Source organism: Myripristis murdjan, chromosome 11, assembly GCF_902150065.1.
Source record: "Myripristis murdjan chromosome 11, fMyrMur1.1, whole genome shotgun sequence".
NCBI lineage: Eukaryota > Metazoa > Chordata > Actinopteri > Holocentriformes > Holocentridae > Myripristis > Myripristis murdjan.
Window position 1 is genome coordinate 6,156,776 of NC_043990.1, and position 16,806 is coordinate 6,173,581.

The following is a 16,806-nucleotide window of genomic DNA, read 5'->3' on the forward strand; positions in this document are numbered from 1 at the left end:
AGTACATTTGTGCAAAAATGTGGAGGCTGTGGTTGATCTTCCTCTCTGCCTCTGCTGTTTATTTTATATTGTTGCCCTCCTGTGCAGCCGTCTCATTTGTGACAGTTTTGTTTAACGTCACTTCCAAATAAAGTGAGAAAAGTCAGCAGTTTCTGTAGTAGGATGTACGTTTTCAAGTTATTCTATGAAAAACTATAACGTGGTATATCGTGGTCTGTCGTTATCGTGATATAAAATGGTCCATATCGTGATAGAAGATTTTTTTCATATCGCCCACCCCTACACACACACACTCACACACACACACACACTCTCACACTAGGGATGCTAACCGGTGGCCGTTTGACCGGTTGTTGACTCTTTGAACTTTAACCGAATAATCTTGTCGGTTAAAAAGAAGTTGAGTCAACCTGGAATGTGACGTGCGTTCGTTCACTTCGAACAGAATTATGATGCTTTAAGTGGGCTGGTACGCACCGGTACGGAGTACTGGCACGTCTCAGTTTTAGCCTGTAGCGTACCGGGAGTTTTTACGGTGTACTGGGACTTCTCGTGAGCCCATAGTACCCTGTCTTGCTCTATGTCTCGCCTTGTGATTTGGCTATACTACATTACCCAGTGTGCACTGGTACATGCCACACACCTGCCCCTCACGAGCATATGCTCGCGAGACGTTCACTCGTAAGGAGGTCTCGCGAGTCGAGTGTGCCAGAAAGCATAGAAAGGGCGTGAAGAAGATGAGATCTCGCAGACATTGAATGCAAACATCAGTTTGATTTCCCAGTTGGTTTGGGATGGTTTAATGACCTACCATTATTACAAATGTTGGCGTTTTGTTATGATAGAAACAAACACAGCAGTTTGTTATTTAACCCGGCGATGTCGACACCGACAGGATTCGGCATGCCTACTTTACATAACGATTTCTCCGTGACCGCTTGTGATATTCAGAAACTTTAAGAATGACTGAAACTATTGTTTGTTGCAGTTATTCTTTTAAGGTTTACAGACAATCAAATAATATTCTTGGTTAACCGAAATAAACCGATTAATGAGGCCCGGTGGTCGACCAAGAAAAATTTCCATTTTCGCCATCCCTATCTCACACACACTCACACATAAACACACATTCTGTCGCACAACTTTTAACTTTCTCTGACTCACACACAATTTTTCTCTCTCTCTTTCTCTCTCTCTATCTCACACACACACACACACACGTACACACACATACACACACACACACATCACACACACACACAATCCTCTCAGACAAATTTACATAGAAAGACACACTCTCCGTTTGTTACACACACCTCTTTTTTTGCTCTCTTTCTCATGCACACACACATTATTTTTTTTACACACACACACACGTCATCACAATTTCTTTATCTCTCACTCTCTTTCACACACACACCATCACAATTTCTCTCTCTCTCTCTCTCTCTCTCTCTCTCTCTCTCTCTCTCTCACACACACACACACACACACACACACACACATACATTTTGTCACAGAACTTTTAACTCTCTCTCACTCACACACACACACACACACATTTTGTCACACAATTTTTGTCTTTTTGTTGTCTCTCTCTCACACACACACACACACACACACACAGAAATCATCCTCTGACATGTAATTTTACATACAAACACACACACACACACACACACACACACACACACACACACACCTACGGGTGAGCAGCATGGCCAAAAAATAGAATAGTAATTTTTTTTTCCAAACTTTTCTCGATTAATATTTTTACAGTTTTTTTTGATTGCTTGAACTCATTTTACAAATGCTTTGCTCACTGTTCCAAAACTCTAAACACAACGCAAATAAGACACAACACCTGGAAATAAACCATACACATTTATGGCAAACTGAAACTCAGTCATCAAAACTTAAAAATCCTTTGTCAAAATGCAACTCTGATAACAAAAGGATACACATTTCTATAATATGAACACACTTTCACAGCAGCAAGCAACACAATATACTTAACACAAAACACTGCAGTTTTTACTGCTTTTCATTTATTTCTATATATTAAGAATTCTGCAAAGCTCAAAACAGAAATTAAGCATCTTTTCACAGTAACAGCTGTTTCCAAAATAACCAAAAAATAAAAATAAATAAGAAAGGTGTCAACTCTGTCAACTGTACACAGTATACAGTATATTGTACTTTACAGTACAGTTTTTTCAATCACTTTTTCCAGTATAATGAAACTGGGATCCACTTTGTCGTCATCTTCACCTCCAAACCACAGCAGAAGTTTTCTTTTGCAAATGTGTTCATACCTTTTCATTGGATTCACACATTTTTCACACTCTTTTGCACCTGCATCTCTATGAAATCACTAGTGCACCTGCATCACTACCCTTTCCACCAATCAGTCAGTATGCACCTACAAAAAAGGGGCATATAAATTGTTTTCTGTATTTTTTTCAACTCCTTTGAGTTTTTCTGTGTAATACTGCATGTGAATTACAGTATTTCAGTTTTTCCATAAACACAGCTGTGTTTAAGGTTTAGTTCCAATGACTTCAAGTTTTGTCACATTGGTTTAAGAGTATGTTCTTAGTGTGTAAGCATTCGAAAAAAACTGTAATCTAGATTTTTTTTAAAAATAGATTTTTCTTGTTTTTCTCTAAACAAACTAAAAACAGATGAAACACAATTAAAATCAGTGTTTTCTTCATTAAAACAACAAACACAGTGAGTGAGGCTGTGTCGACTCGTCGGCGTGTGTGTGTGTGTGTGTGTGTGTGTGTGCAGTAACAGCTCTTCATGAAGAAACAACAACAAAGCTCTCATTACTGCACATAATACTTTATATACATATAAATATCAGCACTGAATGAACAATCAAAACATGATCAAAATCACAACATGGCCAAGTGTCATATCCAAATGACAGGAGCTGCAGTTTGGTGTTAAAGGTCAAATGTGTGACAAAACATTGTTGTAAATAAAGTTTGGACTACAAATCATATTTCTCAGATGTAAGAAAACATGTTTGTCTGGTACAGATCCCAGAAAAAAAAAATCACATTATCGTCATTTTAATGTTTTCCTGTTCAAATTAAAGTTATGATGAAAGATATAATTCCCAATAAAATCTTTTTTTCCCCCCACATCAGCCCTAATAAATCAGCATAGGTATAAATACAGAAAAGCTGTTTCATTGAGTTTGTAATGATCAGTAATACACAGTGGACATGTTCAGAGCTTTTATTGTGAAAGGAAGTGGTAGGAGTGACACACACACACACACACACACACACACACACACACAGCTCATGTAACTGTTAGCAGGTAGCTGGTCCCGTTCAGGATTTGTATTTTAAACAGAATAAAATTAGTTGTTCTTATATTTTGTATTTAGTTGACAGTGAAAGAGGAAGTCGGCCTCTGGCTCCGCCCCCTCAGCTGTCATCCAGTCGTCACATGTTGGTTTGTTAGGAGACAGTTTTTGTCCTCTGCTCCCTCCTTCCTGTGTCCAGACTGTGTTCACTGAGCCTGAACCTGCTCAGGATCCCACTCGGCTTCTTCTCTCTGACACTCGACACACTTTCTTCCACTTCATCATCACTTTTCAGGCGCTGAGAGCAAATCTCATTTCCTGTGAGTTTTAGTTTCAAACAGTCATTCTGACACGTTTTCAGTGATGTGACTGACTGTGGTGTTTGTCACAGCAGTGCTGCTCTGACAGCAGTGTGTGTTAGTGTTTGTCCCAGCAGCAGCCGACACAGGCCGCCCTTTCCTCGGCTCAGTTGTTGTGGTTTGGACAGTTTGGAGGTGAAGAGCCTCTTCAGGATGTGATTTGAAAAACCTTCAGAGCCGTCAGTTCCCAGTGAACATCTGCCTCATGGAGCCCTGTGAGCTCTGCTTGGTGTTTTCCTTTGACGTTTCAGAGCCAGTGGACAGACTTCAGCATGTCGGCTCTCTGTTGGCTGCTTTGTCCCTTCTAGTGTAGCTGTGGTGACGAGTGGAGCCCAAACCTCGCCTCAGACAGAGCCGTGGCTGGATTAGACCTTCAAAACGGTCACACCAAACTGGAAATAAAACAGAACTGAGTTTTCTTTTTCCTTTTGTGTTGAGAATAAACTCTGGACAAAGCTCTTTAAAGTCAAAGCTCTGCAGGTTTTGTTTTTTACTATTTTAACTCCCTGTGATGTTCACTAACATCATTAAAACAGTTTGAACACATTTTCACTCAGGCGTCAGTGTTAAGATCAGCTGACTGATATGTAGCGCGCGCGCACACACACACACACACACACACAGGCCAGCCTTCATCCATCAAAAAGGTGTCGTTTTCACAGTTTCAGCTGTTTGATAACTTATTTCTTCACACACCTGACTGAAACACACAGGCTCAACACACACACACACACACACACAGACACTACTAATATTAAGACTACTGGATGTTAGTCTAATTTTCCGATTCAGTGTTTCTGTCTGTCCCATAATAATCAACGATTATATAATTTTTACCTCCATTAGATTAGATCATACTGTGTGTCTCTGTGTGTGTGCGTGCGTGTGTGTGTATGTGTGTGTTCCTGAATCTCATATGAAGCTGCTTCCTTCATCAGATCTCACTCTGATTTACTGCAGACTCTGTCTCTGTTTCTCTCTCAGGTGTCCACACCTACCAGTTGATGTACGGCTGTGAATGGGACGATGACACTGGAGACACTCGTTCTTTTAAGCAGTTTGGTTATGATGGAGAAGACTTTATAGTGTTGGACATGAACACAATGACATGGATCGCTCCAACACCACAGGCTGTCTTCACAAAACACAAGTGGGATCAAGACAGAGCTATGATAGCCCGTCAGAGGCACTACTACACCCAGGAGTGTGTTGATTGGCTGAAGAAGTATGTGGACTATGGGAGGAGCACTCTGCTGAGAACAGGTAGACTCACCTGACCTGATGTATGTGAATGTGCATTGTTAATGTGCCTGACATTCTGGAAACCTGCCTGTAAGGTCTTCGTGACGTGTGCGCACTGGAATAATAAATGTTTTGACTCAGGTTAGAGTAACATCACTGCTTGTCCGTTCTGACTCTAGCGTTATGTTAACGGCACTATCGGCTTTATTCCTGTCTTCCACTTTTTTTCCTCCCTTCTATTGTTGCTCTCTCTCTCCCTCTCTCTCTCTCTCTCTCTCCCTCTCCCTCTCTCTCCAGAGCTTCCCTCAGTGTCTCTCCTCCAGAAGACTCCCTCCTCTCCAGTGACCTGCCACGCTTCAGGTTTCTACCCCAACAAAATCATGTTGTTCTGGAGGAGAGACGGAGAGGAGGTTCATGAGGAGGTGGACCACGGAGAGATCCTCCACAACCACGATGGAACCTTCCAGAAGAGCGTTGACCTGAACGTTTCATCAGTCAAAGCTGAAGACTGGTGGAAGTACAGCTGTGTGTTTCAGCTCTCTGGTGTCAACGAGGACATCGTCACCAAACTGGACCCAAAAGTGATCAAGACCAACTGGGCAGGACTGAGATCAAACGTGATGGAGGTGGGAAAGACACGTCTCGTCTACTTGACTTGTAGTTCATGAGTTTTCTTTTGGTTGTTCTGTGCTGGATTATTTCTCTCTTTATCATTTTGTTGTCATTTAGTTTAATTCAGTAATCCAGGGCAATTTAGATTTTATTAGTCTTGTTGATGTTTTTACTTTCTCTGGCATTTAAAAATAATTCATATATGGCATCTATTACAAATCCCAGGTTATGTTTTCTCTTGCACTGCAGTTTGTATGGACTGTATGTGGTTCATATATGTTCCCTTATGGTGGCATAGTTTATTTCTCTGTGTGGGTAAATTTCTATTCCATATCTTTTTTTTTTTTTTTTTTTTTTTTTTTTTTACAATGAAAGCATTCAGACAACCAGACAGTTTTTAACTTTGACAGCAGTAAAGGTAACGTACGGTTACGTTGTAACCTTTGTTCTCTGAGTGAAGAGACTATCTCTCCACTCCGTTACATATTCCATATGTACGGGGATATGATCCTCCTGCTTGTCAGGGTACTTGGATAATTCTTTAAGACACACCGGCTTGCCCGGCCACGCCCTATTGCGTAGCTATAAAGCGCCAGCGCTGGCGTGCGATCACTGATAGTTTGATCGAAACGTGTCTCCGAGCGGCCTAAGAGCTGGAGAGATAGTCTCTTCACTCAGAGAACAAAGGTTACAACGTAACCGTACGTTCTCTATCGTCTCGAGACTATCTCTCCACTCCGTTACATATTCCATATGTACGGGGTAACTCTTTAAGACACCCCGCGAGGAGACGGTGCAGCCCACAATCCCACACACCAGCTTTACATACCAACCAGGTCGAGGCCCTGCAAAATGCTAAGGCCAAGCCTGAGAGGTAGGAGGGCTGCTAGGGAAGTCCGCAAGACTGACCCAAGGAGCATAGGCGAGAGCCCCGCAAGATGCAAGGGCTCGACCCCATGAACGGAGCGGCCACTCAATCAGCCTGCAAGACGCTAAGCTGAATAGGAGACAAGTCAAGAAGTTGTCTACCGACGACTCACGCCCAGCACCCGCTCCCCGAAGGGGGGGCTGGCGGCTACATTCAGTCGGTAGAACCTGGAAAAGGTAGACTGGGATGACCACGTGGCTGCTGTGCAAATATCAGCAAGAGAGGCTCCTCTCCACAAGGCCCATGAGGTGGCCACCCCTCGAGTCGAGTGTGCCCTGACCCCAGATGGGACAGACACACCCGAAGGTACATAAGCCTGTCGAATAGTGTCCACAACCCGGTGCGACAGCCTAGATTTCGACACAGGCCTGCCCAGATGCCCGGAGTCGAAGCAGATGAAAGCTCATCAGTCCTCCTGAAGGCCTGAGTGCGCTGCATGTATTCTGTCAAGGCCCTGACGGGGCATAGAACAGACTGGTGCTGCTCAACCTCCTGGTCTGCTCCAGGAGAGGAGAGAGACCGCAGCTCCACTGACTGGGACAGGTGGAACTCAGACAGGATGTACTGACAATGCATGGAGCTCGCTTACCCTTCTGGCCGAAGTCACAGCAAGCAGAAATACTGTTTTCAAAGAGAGCCATTTCAATTCAACCTCCCCAAGGGGCTCAAAGGGGGAGTGTTGAAGCGCACCAAGGACGACATCCAAGTCCCAAGGTGGAACTGAAGGGCCAGTGCTGCGCACTGTAAGCCTCTTGGCACCTCTAGGAGACCGGGAAATCAAGGAGCAGCTATCCTCACTCAGTGCGTATTCACCAATACGAACTGCCTTGATTGCTGCCACCATCCCACGCAGGGCAACGGCAGACTTCTGCGCCTCAAGCTGGGACTGCAAGAATGACAGGATTTCCTGGTCTGTGGCTAGGTAGGGGTCCACCTGATGAGCTCCGCACCAGGTGGAAAACACCTGCCAACGATATGCATAAGCAGCCCTTGCGGATGGTGCCCGGGCTTCCTGCATTGTCTTCACCACAGGCCCTGGCAACCCTAAAGCCAGGAGCCGGTCCCTCTCAGCGGCCAAGCCACCGATCTGAGCCCCGCTGGAAGCGATGGACAGGGTCCCGCTCGCTTGAGACAGCAGGTCTCTCCGGGGCGGAAGCTCCCATGGCGGCCCGTCCGACAGAGGCAGAATCGCTGAAAACCCTGGCATGTGGGGCCAAAGGGGAGCCACCAATATCCGCCTCACCCGTTCCGCCTGAACTCTTTGGAGGAGGGGCTGGAGAAGAGTGAAGGGAGGGGAGGCAGAGCAGAACCTGGGGCCATGGATGCGCTAGAGCATTCACCCCAGAGGAGGATAGTCGTTCTTGAGGGAGAAGACGACCTCCGCCTTGCCGAAGCGACACCATAACTCCTCGATCACCTGAGGGTGGAGTCTCCATTCCCCTGGGTGGGGACCCCTTCTCAACATGATGTCTGCCGCCGAGTTCAACGGCCCCGGTACATGCATAGCTCTGAGCGAGAGGAAGAGTGGGTGAACCTACTGCCACAGGATGGTTGCCAGCTTGCATAGGGAGGGGGAGCCAAGCCCCCCCGCCTGTTGATGTAAGCGGCTGTCACTGTGCTGTCGGTCCTGACAATGACATGGTGATCTCTCAGTCTCGGCAGGAATTGTCGCAGGGCGAGAAGAACCGCTCTCAGCTCCAGGACATTTATGTGTTGGCTCACCCAATGTCCGGTCCAAATGCCATTGATGCCACAGCCCTCATGGACGGCGCCCCAACCCATGGGGATGTGTCTGTGAACACGAGCTGGCCCTAGAGCACTCCCCTTGCTCATGTTGGCTGGGACCCCCCGCCAGCAGAGTGCTCTGTGAAGCCTCCGAGACACCACCACCTTGGTCTGGGGACATAAGCCTAAACTCAGCGGACACCTTTGTACAGGCCGCATGTGCAGGAGGGCAAGGGGAACAACTTGCACCATGGGCCGGAGCGTCGGCTCTGGGCCGGACGACCAACACTGCAGCTGACACAGTCGGTACCTCACCGCCGAACGCGTTAGCTCACGAGCCGTGAGCAATACGTTGGGGAGAGGGCACCGCCAAACAGTCAGCACCGGGCGTGTATCCACCGAGCGCGTTAGCTCACGAGCCGCGAGCAATACGTTGGGGAGAGAGCACCGGACCAAACAGTCGGCACCAGGCGTGTATCCACCGAGCGCGTTAGCTCACGAGCCGCGAGCAATACGTTGGGGAGAGAGCGCCGGACCAACCAGTCAGCACCGGGCGTGCATCCACCGAGCGCATTAGCTCACGAGCCGCGAGCAATACGCCAGGAGGAAACCTCTTTTTTTTTTTTTTTTTTCTGTCAGGGTTCCGCCGGCACTTTAAGAAGGCAGTCTCTATCTGACTGCTGAAGCTGGGATTGAGACCGCCAAAGGTGACGTCTAACCACCCAGAAGGATGACAGAGCATTGCCTGCTGCCTCTGCCTGCTCTTTCATCACAGAGGAGAGGCAGAGGAAGCCGTCTGAAGCTCCACCGCTGTACCGGAATCCCCAGAACCTTCCTGCACCTGACGGGACAGGTGGCGAAGGTAAAGGAACAGAATGGCTCCTGTATCAGCCAACCGGGTCTGTACAGCCATAGCTCTGTGCAGCTTAGCAAGGAGGCCATCCATAACCCTGCAATTCTTGCTAGAGCAGGTGGCTTTGCCAAGAATAGAGCTGGAGGGAGAAACCAGTGGAGTAAGGGCTTGATCCACTGGGAGGCTTCACCTCTTCCTCAAGCCTAGAGGAGGTGGCCATAAGGTTTTCAGGCAGGGCAACGTCCAGAGCCCTGGCCGCCCTGCTAATAATCCCCCCAAGGTGGCAAGCTAACTCGCCTTTTGGGGTGCCACCCGCCGTCGTTGTGCACAGGCTAAGTCATAGTCATCGGAGGAAAGACAGTTTCCACATCTGCGTCTTCCTCCCCTCCCTCCTCTTCCTCCACCTCTAACTCTGAAGTAGGGGGAGGAAAAGGGCTAATTTGAGGTTGGACCACTGTAGGCCGAAGAGTAAGGGGAGGCAGGGAAGTCTGCCAGGTCCCTGAACCTTCCACTCTCCCCTCTGCAGCTCCAGCCATTCTCCCAGTTTTCCTTTCAGGTTCCTCACATAGATGAGACCCTGACCGCCTTGCTGCAAAAAATGGGCAGCGGGCTTCTCTAGTACGTGCAGGCAATATAAAACAGTCCATGCACGACTGAGGATCCTCCCTAGGTAAAATTGCATGCTGATGTCCCAACATAGCACGCAACTATCATGCCCATCCTCTAGGGGCATGGCAACCCCACAACCCAGACGGCAAAGTCCCTCTTGGCTTGCCATACTTGGGGGAACAGAGGCCAGCGGCAACCCGGAAGCGCTCCACTTCCTGTTTATTGCCAGCCTGTAGCAACTGTTGCTAACTTGTGGAGTTTACTTTGTGTGCCGGCCGGCCACGTCCGCCGCACACTCATTTATATATTTTATTTTGAATCGGGAGAGATGAGGTAATGCTTAACTGGGCGAGAGAGAGAGAGAGAGAGAGCGAGAGAGCAGTAGAGGTCCGCTGGAGCCGACACAGTCTGCGCCCAACACGGACTAAGTTTAACCCCTGAGCCGTTAGCTGGCAACCGCGAGCAATATGCTACAGGGGCATTCTGGCTGTCTAACCGCCGACCAAGCTATCTGGAGAGCAGTCGTCCCCGACAGAGTCTGCGCTCACCACCTCAGCTGGGAGTCGGCTTTTTTTTTTTTTTTTTTTTTTTTTTCGCGTCCGACTCGACCAGGCTGGATTATGTCTGCTTCACTGCTGTTAGCCGACAGAGTCTGCGCTCAGCACGGGTCCCACTCAGCGCGTCAGCTCACGACACCGCGAGCAATACGTTGGGGAGAGAGCACCGGACCAACAGTCAGCACCAGGCGTGTATCCACCGAGCGCGTTAGCTCGCGAGCCGCGAGCAATACGCCGGCAAGGGGACACCGCCAGAGCCGGGAGCCGGAGCGTCGGCTCTGGGCCGACCCTCAGACGACCAACACTGCAGCTGACACAGTCAGTACCTCACCGCCGAACGCGTTAGCTCACGAGCCGCGAGCAATACGTTGGGGAGAGAGCACCGGACCAAACAGTCAGCACCGGGCGTGTATCCACCGAGCGCGTTAGCTCACGAGCCGCGAGCAATACGTTGGGGAGAGCGCACCGGACCAACAGTCAGCACCAGGCGTGTATCCACCGAGCGCGTTAGCTCACGAGCCGCGAGCAATACGTTGGGGAGAGCGCACCGGACCAACAGTCAGCACCAGGCGTGTATCCACCGAGCGCGTTAGCTCACGAGCCGCGAGCAATACGTTGGGGAGAGCGCACCGGACCAACAGTCAGCACCAGGCGTGTATCCACCGAGCGCGTTAGCTCACGAGCCGCGAGCAATACGTTGGGGAGAGAGCACCGGACCAACAGTCAGGACCAGGCGTGTATCCACCGAGCGCGTTAGCTCACGAGCCGCGAGCAATACGTTGGGGAGAGCGCACCGGACCAACAGTCAGCACCAGGCGTGTATCCACCGAGCGCGTTAGATCACGAGCCGCGAGCAATACGTTGGGGAGAGAGCACCGGGCGTGTATCCACCGAGCGCGTTAGCTCACGAGCCGCGAGCAATACGTTGGGGAGCGAGCACCGGACCAACAGTCAGCACCGGGCGTGTATCCACCGAGCGCGTTAGCTCACGAGCCGCGAGCAATACGTTGGGGAGAGCGCACCGGACCAAACAGTCAGCACCGGGCGTGTATCCACCGAGCGCGTTAGCTCACGAGCCGCGAGCAATACGCCGGTAAGGGACACAGCCACCTCCGCTGGGAGTCAGATAGCTTCCGACTCGACCAGACTGGAATATATGTTTCACCGCTGTTAGCCGACAGAGTCTGCACTCAACACGGGTCCCACTCATACCTGTCAAGTATCCCGTTTTGGCCGGGATTTTCCCGTATTTTACCCTCCTTTCCCGGCCCCCTCCCGTATTAGTATTTTCCCGTAAATTTCCCGTATTTAACCTGCATTTATTAAAAATAATAATAATACCCCGTCTGGTGTGATCGCTCCGTTCCGTGCTTGAATACAGTACACTTCCTCTGCTCTGGCACGGTTGGAGGGGGTGTGCTTCAGCGCGGTACGGGCGCATACACGAGCACATGCACGGTCACGCACGCAGTGCGCGGACGTAAATCATGCAACTTTCCTCCTGCCTCTGCAAAACTGTTTAATGTGCGCAGTGTGATTACCGGCGAATGGCCGTGTTGCGCAATCAATAATCAACCATGTTGTCTGTGTTACTGTCCGTTGTGCTGCTGCAACCGCGGATAAACAAAAGTCGGTTTATATATATTTATATATATTTATATATATATTTAATAAACACCCCATGTCTGATTAAAAGGAACAAAAATGTTTTTTAGTTAAATGGAAGACATGATGAATGTATTTGAACTATAACGATACCCCCCCCCCCCCCCCCCCCCCCCCCCCCCCCGCAGCCACAAAAATCTCCCGGATTTTACTACTTAAATGTTGACAGGTATGGTCCCACTCAGCGCGTCAGCTCACGAGCCCGCAAGCAATACGTCGGTAAGGGAAATCACAGCCGAAGCTGGACAGAAAGAAACTTTTATGTGGACAACAGCATCCATGGGGGCTGCCCGTAGACAGACGCCCGAACTTACACCAGGTAAGCGGATTCAAGCTGTAACCACACAGTCACACACGAATCTTTCGAACACACACGAATTGTCTGCACCCTGACTGAGTGGAGATCAAACAATCAGTGATCGCACGCCAGCGCTGGCGCTTTATAGCTACGCAATAGGGCGTGGCCGGGCAAGCCGGTGTGTCTTAAAGAATTATCCAAGTACCCTGACAAGCAGGAGGATCATATCCCCGTACATATGGAATATGTAACGGAGTGGAGAGATAGTCTCGAGACGATAGAGAACCACAAGTGTTGGTCAGCTCACTAAAACACATTCAACATCTCCTTTTCATATGACATCCTCTCTAAACATGAAATACTAACAAATAAACATAATCTGATCTGATTTTAGCTCCAGGTTCTCCCTCAGAGTTTCCCACTGGTGCTGTTGTTGGAGCTGTTGTCGGCCTGCTGGCCCTGGCGATCTGCATCACTGCAGTCATCATCTGGAAAAAGAGAAACAATGGTGAGAGAAGAGTTTCTTTCTTCAACACAATTCAGATTTTAATTGTTAACACACCTGCCTGTGACACTTTGAGTACTGTTTGTCTTCTGTAACCTAAAATTATGTGTCTGGTGCTTCTGGTAATGTAAACTCCATGAAATGTAAAATCTTCAGAATGCATTTGTCATATCTAGTAATAGTGATGCACATAATAGACAATGTTGTCCTGTTTAAATATAAATTTTAAATTGTTCGTAATTGTCTAATACTGTAATTTCTTCTTTGTATTTCAGGGTTTCAAAGAGCGAAAAGTAAGTATTCTGCTCTAGTGACCGATAGTTTTTTTTTAATCAGAAGGACAGACACTCATAATCACTCAGCAGTAATCGTTCATGACCAGTTCTGTTCCTCACTTTGTTCATTTCAAATGAAATCATCTGACTTTGTGTTGTTTTTGTAGCTTCGGACAGTTCGGACGGTTCGGCTTCATCTGTCGAAGCTGCACCTCTTAACTGAGCACAGTGAGTACCTCATCATGTACCAGACTCCTGAACAGGCAGCACATCCACAGATATATAACAAGATATTCTTTCTTTCTTCCCTAAATAATGGATTCCTGTGGTGTGAAAACACACTTTAGACTTTAGGATCACATGAAGTTCATATTTCAAATTCAAACAACCATCATGATCAAAGTTTTTATCCTGTTTCTTATGTGGAAAAAAGCAGATTGCATCACCGCTTCAGACACAGATCCTAATATCTCATGATAACTGAAAGCAAACAGATGAATCTGAATATTTTACCGAGCCTGTCTGTTCCTCTGTCCTGACAGGGAGAATCAGTGAAGATAAGACGGGTGGTGGATTCCAGGAAGTCATCAAGGCATCAAAATATATTTTTCTTTCTTAGAGAACATGTGCACTAAATTAAATCCAAAATGCACATTAACTGAGCTTGTTTTATTGAAAAATGATATTTGAGAAAGTTTTAGGACAAAACAAATGAGTTAAAATTGCATTCATTCATCATGTACACTGTATTCAGGCTCTGTCCTTGTCTCTGGACTATATTGTGTTTACTATCAAATGCAGATTTACTTCCTTCCGTCGAGGGAAACAGCTGCAACCCTCTAATAATTTCAGAAAGTTGCATCCCTTTACTTTAATGAAGCCTTTAAGTTTTTTTTATCTGGTGAAGTGGGTTTTGTTGTTCAGTGAGCAACACTCATCAGATGTTGTGTATAGATGTAAAATTGGGTAAAGATGAATTTGACATGAAATCCAGTTTTGTAAACTGTATTTCCTTGCACAGCGTTACACTTTCCTCTTGTTTTTCTGGAGCTGCTTTTATCTTTTATTTGACTGCTTTATTCTGTGGCTCTTATTTGGTCTGGCTCATTTGGGATTTGATTTGTTTTACGACATTCCAGTTTGAAGTGTGTGTGTGTGTGTGTGTGTGTGTGTGTGGGGAGAGGTTTTGTATGACATCCCCTTTGCGAGTGCACTGTACAGAATATGGGTTTGATGATTTAATAAAATATTTCTGAAATGTTTGTTTATTTTTGCATCATAGTTTTAGAATAAAAAAATATATGTTTCATGTATTCATATAATGGTAAAATACAACAATTTAGATAGATAGATAGAGATACATAGCAAGGGTCTGTTAAAACCAAAGCGACCTTCTGGTACGTTGATGAATACATACACATTTCCAGGACCAGAGTCACAGATTATAATAATCTGTTTACGATTTCTCTGGTGTATATTTAGGAGGACAATAAAAAACATTTCTCCACCAACTTTAAAGTAACACCAAAATTTTCCAACCAACTTTTCTCCATGTTTTGACCATAGGAGAAAAATGCAAGTTTAAATTAGACTGCTAAGTGTTGAAGTGTTGTAAATACTGGCAGATAAACAATGTTTGGATACACACACACAAACAGTGATCCCTTCCCTGGTGCCAGTAAATCACACTGAATTAAACTTAGCATTAGACTAAGAGTCTACAGGCAAAAAGAAAGTAAATTAAGCATTTCGAAGATTAAAAAATATTTTGTGATATAACTTTATTTTGAAATTCAGTGAGGGTTTAGTATTCATTAATTATTTTTGCTTTGAATTTTGATAAAGCTGACAGACAAGTGAATTTCATGCTCCAGAGCACCTTCACTGATTCTCTTGTTTTCAGGGCTGCAACGTTCTGGAGGCGCAGAATAAGAGGCTGGACTGAACTTTACACTGAAGGAAAGTCATCATGAGGATATGAAACAAAACTGAGGATAAACACAGTCTGCCACTTCTTTAGGCTAAAGAGGAAAAATCAAGCATTTTTATTGTTTATTGTTATGTGTATGTGTGTATTGTGTGTTAATTAGCATTAAAACAAACATATAGTGACACCCTGCCAGCTACAGCAAGCAAACACACCTGTACAGCCTGATGGTGTTTTCATCAGACTAACATCTGTCAGAGCAACAAAACATTTGATAGAACAAAAAAAAACAAAAACAAAAAAACAAGACACTAGAACAAGGAGGCAGGTCGGCTGACTGACATGTTGAGGAGGAGAAGGAAAGAGGTCAGAGAGCGGTGTAGGAGCTTAACTTTTTACAGCTTACCCAGATACAGTATGAACAGCATAAACCTGAGCTGCTCTTGCATCTGACTTCATCTCCTACATCATGTCACACACTGAGGCATCAGCCTGGCCTGTAAGAGACATGAACTGAACTGTTTTGTGTCTCCACATGGACTGTCTTTATTGTCATGAACCTGCTCAAAACCTGGGAAACTATGATGAGAATTTAAAATCACTTTTTTTTTTTTTTTTAAATAAGTTGATCACTTTCACACCACAGCCAGAGCTGTTATGTTGATAAATCAGAGCCCAACAGGAAGTCACATGATATCCTCATCAGGGGATTTCTCTCCCACAATTCAGAGGTGAACTGACATGACATGGTTGTGTAGCTGAGCCTGACCTCTGACCTTGCTGTGGAGGCGGGAAGTGAAGAGAGAGTTTCCCTGCAGAGATCAGTCAGATTATTATCAGATTGCTGTCAGATTAAGACCATGTGCTCCTCCCTCCCTGTGACAGGAGCTGCTGCAGTTTGAGAACAACAGCGATCCCAGACAACGCTGCTCATGATGAGGAGGTCTCATTCATAAATATGGTTCCTCTGATTGCCAAGGCTGGTTAGTTTTTTACTGGGAGAGAATATTTCACAAGGTGGTTTAACTCAGAGACAGAGAAGAAAAGTTCATGGTGCTGTCGTGACAAATATACGTTAAACTGTGATTAACACTCCTGCACTGTTTGTTTGTGTTCATTTATGAGCTTATGAGCACAGATGGTGAGTGATTGTCTGGAAACACCCAACATTCAGACTGCTGAAAACTCTTTATAGTTCATATATCCCTCCAGAGCTGGAGCTGAGAGCCTGACAAAATCAATATTAGTCTCTGATCAACACCAGTGACTCATGATTACTTGGTCAGGTGCTGAGATTTTGTCTGACTTTACAGCCCACAACAACAACAAAAACAACAAAAACAGTGACAATAATAATCCAAGGCTATGCAACCTCAAACATTCATTGCTCCATACATTCTAACCAGATTGAGGATGGAGCTATGAGCACACTGTTACAAGACATTTTACCTAGAGTGAAAGCTAACAACACTTTCACTCTCAGCCGAAAGAGGAAAATGACTCAGCAGTGATATTAACCCTTTGGTGCATAGCGGTCACTACATTGGACAGCTTAAAAGACACTTTAAAAGCCATTTTCTCCTAAATGCAATGGTTTCTATGGCGGAATTGCATATCAGTTGTTAGAGTGCTCTCTGCCTCTCCCCTACATTGAGGTTTATGCAGGGACTGTCAGTTCTTGTTGCTGAAAACTTTTTAATACTAATGACATGGTAATACCAGTCCTGCATCCTGAAAGTATGGAGACTCACAGAAATATTCATGCCCTAAGAAGTGTAAAAACACATGTGAAAAAAATCTTTCATAATTCATGCATGAAAGGATAAATGAAATATCAAGAGTCATTTGCTTTTTTTTTTTTTCCAAAGGTATTTTTATTGAAGGAGATGCAAATACAATTGTTAAAGGTAACAATCCATGTTCCATTTT

General features: G+C 45.9%; 1 protein-coding gene across 1 annotated transcript in view; it reads left to right on the plus strand.

Moving 5' to 3' along the window:
• The window catches only part of LOC115367961 (BOLA class I histocompatibility antigen, alpha chain BL3-6-like), a 55,372-nt gene extending 41,780 nt beyond the window's left edge, over positions 1-13,592 (plus strand). Inside the window, exons 4-7 of the mRNA XM_030063901.1 lie at positions 12,565-12,678; positions 12,951-12,968; positions 13,118-13,178; positions 13,493-13,592. Coding sequence (XP_029919761.1) covers positions 12,565-12,678; positions 12,951-12,968; positions 13,118-13,173 — 188 coding nt within the window. The 3' untranslated portion in view covers positions 13,174-13,178; positions 13,493-13,592. The remainder of the gene's footprint in view (positions 1-12,564; positions 12,679-12,950; positions 12,969-13,117; positions 13,179-13,492) is intronic.
• The last annotated feature ends 3,214 nt before the right edge of the window (positions 13,593-16,806 follow it).